This window comes from Lolium perenne, chromosome 2 (assembly GCF_019359855.2).
Source record: "Lolium perenne isolate Kyuss_39 chromosome 2, Kyuss_2.0, whole genome shotgun sequence".
In the NCBI taxonomy this organism is placed as follows: Eukaryota; Viridiplantae; Streptophyta; class Magnoliopsida; order Poales; family Poaceae; genus Lolium; species Lolium perenne.
Genome location: NC_067245.2, coordinates 167,543,081 through 167,558,836, shown reverse-complemented (window position 1 = coordinate 167,558,836; position 15,756 = coordinate 167,543,081). Strand labels below are relative to the sequence as shown.

The 15,756-nt window shown below is 41.1% G+C and overlaps 1 protein-coding gene across 1 annotated transcript; it reads right to left on the bottom strand.

Annotated features, from left to right (window-relative positions):
- Nucleotides 1-13,500: 13,500 nt before the first annotated feature.
- Nucleotides 13,501-14,505, bottom strand: LOC127330252 (uncharacterized). The gene has a single exon (XM_051356522.2). The coding sequence runs from the start codon at nt 14,286-14,288 to the stop codon at nt 13,803-13,805; it is 486 nt and encodes a 161-aa protein (XP_051212482.1). The 5' UTR covers nt 14,289-14,505; the 3' UTR covers nt 13,501-13,802.
- Nucleotides 14,506-15,756: the final 1,251 nt, after the last annotated feature.

Sequence of the window (15,756 nt, the reverse complement as noted above, 5' to 3'; positions counted from 1 at the left end):
TGCAAAAATGGCCATAACACATAAGAGGTGATGTGTCATATTTCATTATTCTTGTAAATTGTTGATCTTGCTTTACTTGGACATGGGTTAGGGTCAATTTAGTGTTATATTAGGTTGAGAGATGGTATCACATCATTTGGTCAAGGTTTAAAGTCATAGGTCAAAGTTTGGGTATTATGGCTATGTGTCACATATGCCTCTATGCATATGTTGCATTTGATCTTTAGTTTGACTTGGCTTGACCCAATTGGGGTTGTTGAGTGTTGAAATGGTATATAGGAGTGATCCCACCATTCACAACATGTCTTAGGGTCAAGATTCTTAATTTCCCATATTTGCTATTTTACTCTCATATGCCTCTATGGTATTTTTAGTTTCTTTTTATTTTCTTTTGTTTCACTTTGGATTTGGTTTGATAAGGGTTAGATAAGGTGTATAAAGGTTTTCCCAAACCTCTAAACAAGGTAGAAAGGTTTAGGGTAAAGATTTATAAAAATAGCCATAGGCACATATACCTTTTTCTTATTTAATTTTCTTTTATTTTATTTTAGCTAGGATGGTGAAAAGAGGGGTGAGGTTTTGGGTTTAAGATTATTTCAAACTACTATAACAAGCAAACATGGCAATAGCACAAGAATTAAGCAAGATCACTAAGCATCAAACTTAATTTAATAAAAGTTTTTGTTGGTTCCAAAATTTGGAACTAGGGAAATTCATTTATTTTGTTTTGAAATTTTTGGGATGTTACAAAGGACATTGCTGGCACGAGCAAATCATCAGCTAGAAGTGCAGCCGAGAATAAGTCAAGTTCAACAAGTGCACCCCTCAAGGCCAAGCAAACGACAAAAGGCAGAAAGAGAAAGAAAGTTCCCCTCCTCGGAGATCAGCCCAAACAATCGATCCCAGCACTCAAAGTGTTTAATGTTCCCAAGGTGTACCAGGAACATGGTGGTCTCGATATGGAAGTAGCTGCAAGGCTAGCGGCTTCCTGTTCAGTTACCGTGGAGGAATTGCTGTCTGCAGCAGATGCTGCACTACCCACTGCTGATATAGCTCCTAAATTTGTCTACGGGGCCGACTTGGTCAGCAGAGAGCAGCTGCATAAACTGCCAACACATATGCGGAATTTGCATCAGTGGTACCTTGATGCATGCAAGGAGAACATAATGTACATCATGGCGAGTATACCATGGGAATATTACTACCGAAAGGAGGAGGTCCATATTGAGATGAATGAACTCTGGCAGTTATTCAATCTAGATGCCCTCGATAAATCTCTCATGAGTTGCTATTGCTTGTAAGTTGTTAACTACATATAAGTTCATTTTCATTCAGTTCATGTTCGTTTTCATTGCATATACTCATTATATCTTATGTGTTCTCTTATGCAGACTGAAGATCAGTGAATGCAAAAGTAATAATATTATCAATGTTGGGTTTATTGACCCAGATAAAATACATGTTGAAACGGTAAAGCATAAACGCGAAGAAATGGGGGGAAACCAACTAAGGTTTTTGGGGGAGCAATATTTCTGTGATTCAATATTGTTTCCTTACAACTACGAGTGAGAGTCTTAATGATCTTTTATGCACATTCAATTTTTCTTACTCGATGTTAAGTGTAATTCCTGACGTATATGCATAACATGTGCAGCTTCCACTGGATTCTACTAGACATTCAACCTGATAAGGGAGTAGTTGAAGTAAGAGACCCACTGAGTAGAGGCGTGGACGGGTTCCAGGACTTGCAGAAGTTGCTCCAAGTGTAATTTCCTTCATCGCCGCGCTTTATCTTTCGTGAGATATCAATTAATTATCCACTCATTCAATCATTCTTTTGCCTGGCAGGGCTTGGCAAGCTTTGAAGAATCATCATAAGGAGATTACCTGGGCAAAGAAGCTAACATTTACTCCTGTACCGTGCCCCCAGCAGCCACAAGGGACGAATCTATGTGGATACTACGTTTGCGAGTCCATTCGCATGTTAACCACTGAGAAGCAGAACAAAAATAAATTCGACGTAAGCAATAACATTCACAACTTTATTTATTATCATCAATATTTCGTTATCAAGACTGATATAGTCATACTCATCTCATTTTCGTATATAGGTCGACTTCATGCGGGACAGACTCCAACCAAAGAGGAACTGGCGGGACTTTTGGTTAGAGAAGTAATAAACAACAAAGGCTTGTTTAGTCCAAATAGATTCTCTACCTCCAAATAGACGGTCGTTAGTACCGCTTGTCGATCGTGAGCTCCATGTATATATATAGGGAATCTACGAATATGTGTAAGGGGAATCGACTTTTGCTTCCAATATTTGTTTGATCGATCTATATATATATAATGAATGAACGTGTACCACTTCTAGTAGCGTACAAATATATGCAACTTTTATTTTCGAATGAAAAAATGAAATAAAAGGGGGTCGGTGGCGGGGGGGGGGGGGGGGGGTGGTGCACCTCTCAAACCCTAAAGCAGCAGCATTGTGCGTGCGCCACGTAGAGGGCCTTTTGTCGTGGGTGGTAATACCGCCCGCGACAAAAGGGCCCGTGCCCTGCGCGCCCCGCGGCTGCCACGTGGTGGACCTTATGTCGCGGGTCGTAAGCGACCCGCGACAAAAGGGTGACCTTTTGTCGCGCCTCCCTTGTCGCGGCTGGCCGCCCGCGACAAAAGGGTCATACGACCCGCGACATTAGGCCTATTTTCCACTAGTGAATCATATGCATGCAAAACCTTAAAATCAATAAGTAAATGTAGATACGACCATTAAGATGCAACAATGCATTGGAGGTACTTCCTCCGTCTCGGTTTAACAAGCACATATGTTGTTCAAAAATTAGTTTGACCATTTTTAAGTACGAATCTAATGATATAGATTTTGTAGACATATAATTTATATTTTGTTGATCAAATTAATTATCAAACTTTGTCAACCCATTGTGAATGGCACTCGGTGCACAAGTGGGTGACTTTCTTGTCATTTTCTAGCTAGGGCTCCTTTCCGCTTCCTTTTCCTTGTCCTTGTCGAAGGACAGTTAATTGAATGCCAATCTTTCCTTGCTGGATGTTCGCCTGCGTGTAATAATGCCAACCATCTTTAATCTGAGACAGCGGAAAATTTGACGTGGGTCGTACAGTCGTACTAATATCTCTTGGCAATGACAAGGACACATGAACGCCTCAAAAATTGTCGGCAGTCCGCCGTACGGTTTGTAGAGCAATCCCTGGCTGTAGGAAAGCATCTACTAATACTGCACACAATTACGGGATTACTGCACGAAATTACCCCACCGATCGAGCCAAACTCTCTGCGACTACATGTGCTATTGGGCAGGGACGCCATGCATGCGATCGTCTGCTTTACTTCAGGCTCGTGCAACTGTGCTATGCACGGCTTCGCAGAAAGAAAGAATGGTCCTTGCGCTCACTCCCTCTTGCTTCGAAGATCCCTGCCCATGCTGACAAAGCTAGTCATACCCACCCAGGTCTCTCCGTGTTTTTATAAGGCCCATACGTATTGTTGGATTTTGAATTTGACTAAGAAAATAATATATGCCAACAAAAATGAATGTGAAGTACGTGTGGAATGAGCAAACAATAATGAATGAAAAGAATATGAAGTCGATCATGAAGATGGAGTCGGTGTTGTGATGCATGTCCTCCCCATGTCGACGAGGTGACATCAAAGGGGGAGATGCAATATAAGGTGATTCTTCCCTTAATTCTCTTCCAGCTGCCTCCTTGCGCAGCCTCAGTTTTCTTATCAAGTCTCGTAAAGTCGCCTCCCCTCACAAGAAAAAATAAATCCCCGAAGGTATATATAATGAGCATCAACTGACAAACTGAATTAAAATTTAAAGTTTGTTATCATGGTGCTGCTATGTTAACCCTGTTCTGATTTTTCTACCACTTCGGAAGGAGAAGCAAAAGAAAATACTCACACACACATTTGTGGCATGGTAACAAACTTTAATTACAGAATATGTGGAAGATTGCACAAAACCGGATTTGCAAGGAAAAAAAGATATACGGAACTAACTTCGCAGATCAGCCCACGTTCAAGTAATCAGTCGGCGAGGAGACTTATGTAGGTGTATGTGTTGCTGCAAGTTTTGTACATAGCGATCTATCATATACTTATCTAATTTTATTTTCATGCTTATTTTGTTGGCTTGAATTATTGAAGCAACGCGCGCATTCACTATTAGAAAAAGGGCCTTTAGTCCCGGTTCATAACGGGCTTTAGTCCCGGTTGTGCAACCGGGACTAAAGGGTCGAGACTAAAGCTCCCTTTAGTCCCGGTTGCTTACGAACCGGGACTAAAGTTCCATCCACGTGGGTTCCGTGCGTCGGGGCGAAAATGTCTCTAGGTGAATTTTTCTAATTTTATTTTCTCTAATTTTTTCCCACTCTATTTATTTTTTATTTTTTCAGAATTTCTATTATTTCAGTTATTTGCATAATTTAGTCTCTATCTCTAAGTACACTTATCTCTAGTCAAATTACTTACTCGTGGTCAAACTTTTCGTTCGTCACCTATCCTCCCACTACTCTAGCACTAGCACGCTTAATTTCCGAGTTTCATCCCGTCCCGCATCCAAGTGCTTCGCGCGCATGTATGTGATACTAGTATCATATCAATCCTATTAACATGTTGGTCGATGTCACATTTTGTTGTTGTTTGAATTTGAAATAATTCTTTTAATAAACAAAAGTAATGATGTAATAATTATCTTGAATAAATAAAAAACATTAAATTTTTAATTTGTATTATTTTTAATTTTTAATTTTTTAAATATTTTTTTGCCAAACCTAAAACCTAAAAATTTGAAAATCTAAAAATTGGGTAAAAGTGATAGTAATCTTTATGCAGGATGCAATTATTAATTTTAATTTTTAAAAAATAAAAAATAATATAAAATCCGTAATTTATAGCAAAAACTAAAATATTCTTGCTTTCGTATTTTCATTTGGAATTTTTAGAATCTAAAATTTCCCACGATGATTTTGATATATTATACGTTTTTTCCAACGTCGTATGCAAAAGTTAATGCGATTTTACCATTTTTCAAACATTTTTTGCAAAAAAAAGGGAAAATTCTACTTTCTTAATTTCACCGAATAGTAGGTTGCATAACATACAAGAATCTGAAAACATTTTATTTTTGAATTTTCTATCATTTTCTTTTGTATTTTACAAAGCAAAAAAGGCGATCGACAGGGGGCGGCGGGGGGGGGGGGGGGGTGGGGGGTGAAGGGTGCGTGGGGAGTAAAAAAACAAGAAAAACCTTTTGTCCCGCCAGTTGGGACACCAATCGGGACTAAAGGGTAACACCAACCGGAACGAAAGAGGTCTGCGCCGGCCGGCAGCCCACCATAGCTCTTTAGTCCCGGTTTGTGAGAATTAGTCTCGGTTCATCAGCAGAACCGGGACTAAAGACCCCATTAGTCCCGGGTCAAAGTATTTGGGTACTAATAGGTTAGGATGAAAGGCTTTTTTTCTACTAGTGATTGTCCTATTTCAATTTTATATCTCGTGTTGTTTATCATACGGTTTCTGCACTCAAGGTGCTTATGTCAATTCAGCAATCCCATTTTTTGATTGATATTTAATATTCATATACTATTCTACATATATAATGTGTAGCTATTATTTAAACATACTCGGTACTCTCGCATTTGCTATGAACGAGTGTATTGCTTTATGCACTAATATATCCTGAGTTTCTTGCACATGCTATTAGCAGCGGTTGGCGACTAAGGAAGCCATGGCGCTTTCTTCACCGGAAGGTAAGGTCTCGTCTTCCCCATTGTCGCTGGACATGAGCTCGGGTAAGGCAAAGAACTTGATTCAGCCGGTCATGGAGCCGACTGTTTTCATGGATGATGGTACGGAGGGGTGGATGGCCGTTCGTCGGAGGCGTTGGCCGCAGCGATCGGCAACAGGGAACATGATCCGAGAAACGTGGGCAATTCAAAATTGCATGTATTGGGCTTGGCAAGGTTGCATGCCAGTTCAAATGAAAATATGGATCGGTATGGCCCATTATTTGCAAGGAATCGCAGCTCTGTTGCGGCACGAACAAACGGCGATCGGATGCCAAGGCAGGCTAGGGTCGGAGGATTGGTCGCTGGACGAGCCTTTCGAAACATCCTAGGGTTAGCTTGGAAATTTTTTGAGTCGGGGGAGCCGGTTTTGCGGAGGCAGGTCCCGGCGATCACCATGAACAACGATGGCGGCCAAGGTGGATTTAATCCAGGACGGGGAGGCTTTAGCGCGGGCCGAGGCGGCTACGGGGTCGTGGCGGCTTCCAAGGTCGCGGTTCCTTCCAAGGCCGGGGCGCTAGTGCTGCGCATGGACGACAAAACTTGGGCAACGCCCGTGGCGGCCATGGCTATGGTACTACTCGTGGTGGCTTCTAAAGGAACACTCTAAGTTCTGGTTTTGGTGGAGGTAGAAACTTTACCTAAGGAGAATCTAGTGGCACTGCTGGCATGGGTAATGCATATCAACATGACAATTGGGGTGGAGGAAACAACTTTCAGTGAAACAACCATTATGGTAATGACAACAACTTTGGGCATGGCGGGAATCAGCAGAGATGGCAAGCAATTCGAGGTGGAGGTTTTCAGCAGCGTGCTAGGGACAATGGGGCCGGTGTACCAGAAAGGAGTGGGATTGATGCTGATTTGTTGCATCAAACAGTACAAGCGGTGTTCGCTGCAGTTACGGCAGCCACCAAGGTCCCTGAAACAACTCAGGTTACAGTTACGGCTGATGTTATGGACGGGGGTACGGGGCAGAATGCAGGGATGTCGTTGCGGCGCCCAATGCAATCTCACATCAGACACCAATTCAAGAGGTCCAGGATCCTCAGATAGCAGGAGCAAAGGGGAAAGACAATGAAGGTCAAGGACCTCAAAAGAAGAAGAAGGAGGACAAACATGGGTGTTTTCGATGTAAACAGCCTAGTCATTATATTCATGATTGTCCGATGCCTTTTTGTGATCTATGCGAGTCAATTCATCATGTAGCTCCATCTTGTCACCTTCTGCAAGCTCCAAAGCCCACAACAATTATACATGGATATGCAAATGGGGCTCTTATGTTTTTTGAGCTTCCTTGTGGTGATTTCAAGGCCAAGGTCAACAACCCAAAGTTAGCAAAATCCACTGTTGATGGAGATGTTATAAATATCCCTGAAATAATTGATCGACTGAAGAAGATTGTTCCATCAGATAAGTTCAATTGGGAAGTCTTTCACTTCAGAGAGAATATATACAGAGTTAAATTACCAAACAAGCAGGAAGTATAGAGATTGAAGAATTTTGGTACTTACATATGCACGGACATGGAAACTTGCTTGTCTTTTGATATCTGGTCATCTTTGGAGGAGCCATTGTAAACATTGCCAGAAGTTTGGGTTCTTGTGTAAGGATTGCCAAATGACATTAGGTCTAATTATCTATCCTTATGGGGTGTGGGAACTCTGTTTGGAAACACTCTGGATGTGGACATGGAATACACTCGCAACAATAAGGTGCTTAGGACCAAGATTGGGTGTTTGGATCATAGGCTTATTCCTGCAGATAGTGATGTGTTCATTAGAAGGGGATTTTTTAAGTTGCGTTTTGAAGTGGAGGCCACAAATGGGTCCCAAGAAGTAGATCTGGCTGGTTTGAACAATGGTAATGGTGGGAATGATGATACACAAAATGAAGAATATAACAATGGAGGGGGCAATGCTACGGATATGGATCCTGAAGGAAATGATGAGGAAGCTACTTCAAATAATGACGGACAAGGGGGCTCTGTTAAGAATAATAGGGTATAAGGGATGCAATTGCATGCTCAAAAAATCGAGGAGAATAAGATTGGGTCTATTAATGTGCAGCTTAGTCCTACATGTACACCTTGTTCTGTCCAAAATTTCATTCAAAAAAGCAATTTTATAAGCCATTATCTCATGTTGAAATCCTGTTGCAAAATGACAAAAAAGGTGCTGATTTTGATGCAGATGTTATACCCAGCAAATCAAACTCGGGATTGCCCCAGGTGGGAATCTGGGCCTCGGGATATGCGCTTGACAGGGCCAAGTGGAAGACAGATGCCGATGGTGACCATCCATTGGCTGTAGCCGCTGCTGTCGAGCAGCGCATGCAGCCTGCTCCTTCGGCTGTCGCTTTGCAGGCACAACACCCGACAACGAGTTGCAACAGCAGCTGCGCTACTGCCATGTGCGCGTGCGTAGACATGCCAGACCCACTAGCGGGATCTTCTGTGGCGATGGAGGCTGCTGCGAGTGGATCTGCTTTGACTGTAACACCGCAGAAGATCCTGGCGGCCAGCGGGAGCGTGCCACGGTCAGCCAAGCGTGCAAGTGGTGATGGTTCACTTGCGGGATCCTCTGTGGCCATGGAGGCTGCTGTGCAAGGCTCTGCGTTGACTGCGACACCGCAGAAGATCCTGGCGGCCAGCGGGAGCATGCCACGGCCGGCCAAGCAAGAGGCAATCATTGCAAAGGAACAACCAATGATTGGCAGTATTCGGATCAGGGAGCTCGGATCTTTTGTGTCTCGTTTAGATATGGGAAACGGTAAGGTGCTTAATTCTGAAATTTTTGTTTCTAATTCTGTGAAAAATATGAATTTCTCGGCAAGCAGTATGTCAGATATCTGGCCTGAGGGAAGTGTAATTTCTGATGCAGGTGGTGTAATGCATCCTACCTTGGCTATGTCTTTGGAACAGTTGGTGGATGATGCTAGGAATGAACACATTTTGAGCAAGAATGAAGAGGATGATAGAATTGGTCTTTAGCGCCAGATGGGGATTGCCTCATCTATGAAGATTAAGGGTAAGTCCCCTATCTCTTGTCAGTTTTCTTACAACCATACACTAGCCCCTTTATCTTTATCCCTAATAGAGAGTTCATCAAATGTGCTAACTAAACCCACTATGAAAGAGGTTATTGCTTTTGGGGGAATATCAAAGGCATCAATAGGAGTGAGGTCCAGCTCTCGATTGGAGTTTTTTTCGCTTCCTCAGAGGGGGATGTGGCAAAGTCTATTAAAGGTATTAAGTTGTTAGAAGAGGAACATATTCTAACAATATTACAAAAGAAGATGTGTGAGAAGGATATTGCAGAAGAGTGATTGTCCTCTCTTGTAATGTCAAAAGTATCTAATTTATGTGAGGATTTGGTAGAGGACGATGATATCCTGTTGGGTTTGATCATGTGGAGCGCATAGAGCCGATTATGAAGGTGAAGAAAAATAGGCAGAGGAAAGTTTATGATACTAATAATATTCACAAAAGTACTAGGAAAAGAGTTTAAAAAACAATATTTTTAATGTAGAATATAAAAGGAATAAACTGGAACTCCGGGGGTTTTGGAGATTCTGCTAAACATTTGTTTGTCAAAGAGGCAATTAAAGAACATAAGCTAGATTTCATAGCCTTATTGGAGACTGTGAGATCTAACTTCTCTGTACCCTTTTTGAATCAACTTGCTGCAGGATATAAGTTCTCCTGGTTTTGTTTACCACCTCATGGCCGTTCCGGAGGTATTCTTGTGGGAATAAATTCAGATACGCTTCATGTGTTAAAAGTTAGCATAGGTGATTTTTGTGTAAAGCTACATATTAAATGTAAGCAAGATGGTTTTGAATGGATTATGGTACCTGTCTATGGGGCTACCCAAGACACGCATAAAGAAGAATTTTTGGCAGAATTAGTAAGAACTTGTGAATCGGACATATTACCTATGTTGGTAGGGGGTGATTTCAATATCATAAGAAAGAGGAAAGAAAAAATAATGATAATTTTAGGGCACGGTGGCCTTTTGTTTTTAAGGCAATCATAGAGCATTTGAACCTACGTGAAATTGCTTTATCCGGGAGATAATTTACGTGGGCAAGTCGGCGTATTGAACCTACATCTGAGAAGCTAGATATAGTTTTAGCATCTATATCGTGGGAAGAAAAGTTCCCACTTGTCACTGTGCGAGCATTGAAAAGAGCGGATTCTGATTACACCCCGATACTTATTGATTCGGGAATAAAAGCACATCTAGGTAATAAGTCGAAATTCCCTTTTGAGTTACATTGGTTGAAACAAGAAGGTTTTTATGATATGATAGTAAGGGAGTGGAATTCAGTTTTACAGGGAGTGAATCCTATGGATGTTTGGTTGAATAAGCTAAGGTATATTAGAAGATTTCTTAAGGCTTGGGCGAAAAACTAAAGTGGGAAATATAAAAAAGAAAAAGAGAAATTGTTATCTATTATTGATCTTTTAATTTTAAAGCGGAAACAAATCCATTGAATTTGAATGAAAGGGAAGAGCTTAAGAAATCAAATAAAGTTTAAGTAAACTAAGAAGGGAAGAGGAGTCGAAATGGGATGAACGAGCAAAATTTAAACATATACAAGAGGGAGGGAATAATACGAGATAACTTCACTTGATAGCAAATGGTAAACACCGAAAAAAGAAAATCTTTCAGTTGGAACAACAAGAAGAAACTATTGTTGGGGATGATAATTTGAAGGTCTATATTACTGAATTCTACGAAAAAATTGTTTGGGGCATCGGCACCAAGTAATATTTCATTAGTAGATGATATGGTACAAGATATACCGCAGATTTCGACAGCTGAAAATGAGATTCTAACAACTCGTTTTTCTGAAGAGGAGGTGTATGAGGCAATCTCACAGATGGAGCTTAATAAAGCTCCTGGACCGGATGGTTTTTCAGCCGAGGTTTATCAAATTTTTTGGGAAGTAATAAAAAAGGACTTGATGGCGTTGTTTACTCAGTTTAGTAAAGGGGAATTTCCTCTTGACAAACTTAATTTTGGCGTAATCACATTACTACCCAAGAAAAAAGATGCGGTCCAAATACAACAATATAGACCTATTTGTTTGTTAAATGTATGTTTTAATTTTTTTACTAAGGCTGGTACTAATCGTATAACAGGGATTGCCCCAAGAATTTTAAAACCAACACAACCAGCTTTTATGCCAGGAAGAAATATTTTGGAAGGGGTGGTAATTTTCATGAAACAATTCATGAGTTACATAGTAAGAAACTGGATGGGGTTTTGTTTAAAATTGATTTCGAAAAGGCTTATGATAAAGTGAATTGGCCCTTTTTGCAACAAATGCTGAGAATGAAGGGTTTTGGTCCGGAGTGGAGTAGAACAGTTCGACAGTTTGTTCAAGGGGGGACGTGGGTGTCAAGATCAATGATGACATTGGTCATTATTTTCAGACAAGAAAATGGTTGCGACAAGGGGACCCTCTATCGCCAGTGCTTTTTAATATTGTAGTGGACATGCTTGCCATCTTAATTGAACGTGCAAAAGAGGATGGTCAAGTAGGAGAGCTTATCCCTCATCTTGTTGAGGGTGACATCTCTATATTACAATATGTTGATGACACGATTCTGTTTTTAGAACATGATTTACAAAAAAGGTTAATATGAAATTAATTTTATGTCTTTCTGAAGAGCTCTTGGGACTTAAAATTAAGTTTTATAAGTGCAAGATTTTTTGTTTTGGAAAGACCAAGGATGAGGAGGTCCAGTACAGACAGATCTTTGGATGTGACGCTGGTATAAAACTTAAAAAAAACTGTCTGTACTGGATCTTGGATGATGAGGATGAGGAGGTCCCCTTTAGATACTTGGATATTCCTATCCATTATAGGAATCTTAAAAATTCTGATTGATATCCAGTGGAAACCCGATTTGAGAGCAAGTTGGGATGCTGAAAAGGGAAATTACTATCATATGGTGATAGGCTAGTCCTTATCAATTCAGTATTAACTAGCTTACCGATGTTTATGTTGTCCTTTCTACAAATACCTATTGGGGTAAGGAAATGTTTGGATTTCTCTAGATCTAGATTCTTTTGGCAGTCTGATGAACAGAAAAAAAATATAGACTCACGAAATGGAATATTGTATGTCGACCTAAGGATCAAGGGGGTTAGGTATTGAGGTTCTTGAAATAAAAAACAGATGCTTATTGAGCAAATGGCTTTTTAGACTTCTGAATGAGGACGGGTTGTGGCAAGAATTGCTACAAGCCAATACTTAAGGCAAAAGACCTTAGTTGAGGTACAGGTTAAGCCTACCGATTCTCCCTTTTGGAAGGGGTTGATGGGGGTTAAGGAAGGTTAAAATTCACCTCAAGATAAAGATATTCTTGTGGTTTTTGAGTAATAAGGTTTTGTTAACTAAAGATAATCTAGCTAAACGACACTGGAATGGGTGCACGAATTGTGTCTTCTGTGGAGAAGAGTAATCTATTCAACACCTATTCTTCGAGTGTCCTTTAGCTAAGCTTCTTTGGTGCACAGTGAATTGTACATATGATCATCCACCTCCAACCAATACTAGTAATATATTTGGTAATTATTTGAATGGAGTAGATAGACAATCTAAGGATTTTATCCGGATTGGGGTTTCTGCTTTATGTTGGTCTATATGAAGGGTCAGAAATGATATTATCTTTAACAAAAAATAATCTTTCCATTTCTTGCAGGTTATCCATATGGTGTCACATTGGGTTCAGCTTTGGGCTCTCCTGTCGCCGGAGGGACATCGGGATGCCATGATTTCTGGATGCACACGGCTTCAGATGATCGCTCAGGATATTTGGTGCCAGGCTGACTGGCATCATACTAGGAGATTACTTTGATGGCTATTCAGAGTAGTTTGTGCGTTTGTCGCTGGTAGATTTTTATATCAATTCTGAGCGATGCTTGATCTGTAAAACTATATTTAACTTGTTTTTATTAATAAATGGCCGGGTGCATCATCATGATGCACAAGTCGGGGTGATACTCCCCATTTTGAAAGAAAAAAAATATTGCAGTAGTATATCAGGTTTGATATCTTTAGCACAAGACAAAAAAAAAAAGCAATTTACGTAATTTTGACAACATGTGTTTTACATTAAGAATGAACCTTCACTCCAGCTTATTATCGGTATGGTCATGTCCTGCATACTACCAGACGTAGATCGAATACAAGTAGGATCTTCACATCTTAAATATGATTATCAGTCCAACATGTATTTGTTGATTTTCTTTATAATATAATGTGCCTCAAAGGAAATGGAACTTCAGAAATTAAATGTGGGAGTTATATATCAGATTCATCTTTTTACCAAATATTGCTTTCAAATACAATCTTACAAAACTTACCAATTTGTTTCCATCAATTCCACACTGATGATTAAATGATTAATAAAGTTCTATTGTTTATCATTGATTCCCGCAACAACGTGCGGGGAATCATCTAGTTTCTTGTAAATATGCTCTCTTTTCTTCCAGTATTAAAGCAAAGATATGTAGTGATTTCATGTTCGAGAAGAAATTATACTGGAGATAAATTTGAGAAAATCGCTATTTCCTTTTTCACCGTATATATGTAAGAGTAACTGCGAGCATCCAAATATGTATCCTGCTTGGACTTGAGGGGGATATTAGGGAATGTTCTGGTATATATTGTGCGGACCATCGTTCTAAAGGCACAATAATCCTATTTATCAGGACTGAATACTCGGTACATATATAATGCACTGAACACTACACAACAAATACATGAGAACAGCGGGAGATTGCAATAGAAACATGTAGAGCTAGCTCGAATTGACAGAAATAACATGATCAGTAACAATATTTTCCTGCATTTTATTTGCATCCTTATTTGTTCCAAAGAAGCCGTCAAATACCTGCACCGCATTTGCCTTGAACACGTGGGGAATTGAAAACATGGCCATAACCCATAGATTAGAGTCTTAGCTGGAGGTGTATCTTTCCGCCGGAGTCAGTGCTTGACGAGGCGGCACCACGGGAGCACTCAGTCGAGTTAACCACATCGATCACCTCCACACGGCCTGCGCAATGCCTTGGCAGCACTGCTGCCCCGCCGCGGCGAAGGTTGGTCGTGCCCGTGGCCGAGCAGCCGCCGTGGGAAGCAACGGGGACGCATGCTTCAGGGGTACCACCGAGGCCTGCGCTCCAGTGGACGGCGCCGGCGTCCCAGGAATACACGTGCGGGTTCCAGGATGCGACGCGCTCCTTCTTGTGCGCGTTCTGGTGGCCACCGAGCGCCTGCGATTTGAGGAACTTCTTGTCGCAGAAGAGGCACGGGAACAGCCGCACCTCCTTGCCGTCCACGTACGCCATCGGTGCCACCTCGTCACCTCCACCGCCCGCCGGCTCCAATCTCAGCGACAGGTCCACCTCGTCTTGTTGCCACGGCAAGCACTCCATTCAATATCCAAACAAGAATTTATGTATTCTCCACTGAAACACTGGCCGGTGACTAGGTAGCTACTGGTAGTGAACTACAGACTAGTGGCCGGTAACTGAGGTACGGTTCTTGCCAAGAATGGAGATGATGACTTGTTTACTTTTGGAGGATGGAGGACACCGACACGCATGAGAAGTTATTTGGGTTGTGTGTGGTGGAGCTACTACTCCACTGCCTTCTCTGTACTACTCCACTGATAGTTGGTTAGGCCAGGAAAACTATATATAAGCAAAGACCGAGATGGCAGCGGGTGGGAAGCTTTAGATCACCAGCTAGGTACTCTAACTGTGTTAGATCATCTCTAATAAATTAATAAATTATGTAAAATAGGGCACTCCGAAATAGTTTTAGGCGCTTGAATTTGAGCTTTACAGCATCTTCAATAAGATGATGCAAAATAGTCTTGGAGCCAAAAAAAAACTGATTTTAGGGCATGGGGGCAAACAAAAAAAAAACAGTCTCCAACAATACCGTATAGCAATTTCATATTGCAAAAAATATGAAGCGGCCCCAAATTTTGCCCCCTCGTGCTGCATATTTCTGGCACGGTGCGGCTGCAAAACAGAAAGACAGCCCTGCATGCAGCCCAACCACTCTACTTAAGCTTCCCCGCCGCCCTCCCGCCTCGCTCGTGCAGCCGCCCCCGTCATACCATCACCAAATCTGTCCATTCCCCACTAGGCTCGACCCCCAGGACTGCACTGCCTCGGTCACTGTCGTCGCATCAAGCACAGGATGCTGCCGCACTGGCACGTCAAGAGTGCATTGGCTTCCGCGATGTTCTTCTATGGGAGCCTAGCCGCGCTGAATCTCGCTAAACGACCAGCGGGTGTGTAACATCCCAAGATTTCAATAAAAAAAAGAGTTTCCCATATTCAAAAATGAGAACCAACAAAAACTTTTATTAACCCATGTGCTATGAATAGTGCTCATGTCTAATTTTTGTGTGATTTCCATGATGTGTGTTTACAACTCTTGCCAATATGCTAAAACCCTAAACCCTACCAATTGGAAGCAAAAAGAAACAAAGAAGAAAATAAGAAAAATCCAAGTCCTCACATACATGTGCTTATGGTTATTTTTGTAAAACCTTAACCTAGGCCAATTTGGTTTGTGCCAATGGTTGAATAATGTTTCTAAACACTTAATAACACCTTTGGAATCAAAGAAACTCAAATCAAATCAAATTAGAATTCAAAATGAGCTCACATGAGATAATGGTCAAATCTGCCATTTATATCATGACACCTACTTTGAGCCTCTTTATTAAGAGATTTTTAAACCAAACAATTCCAAATCTTTGCACCTCATCAAAGATCTCATCAAGATGAACAACTTTGGTCAAGACCATCCCTGCAAACTCTTTCTAGATTCAAAGTTATGCTCAATCAAAGTAGGGACATCAAATCAGATTTAAGATTGTGCCAC

What these genes read in the sequence shown, in the direction of transcription:
- LOC127330252 (XM_051356522.2), bottom strand. Translation starts at nt 14,288, where the DNA reads ATGGAGTGCTTGCCGTGGCAACAAGACGAGGTGGACCTGTCGCTGAGA.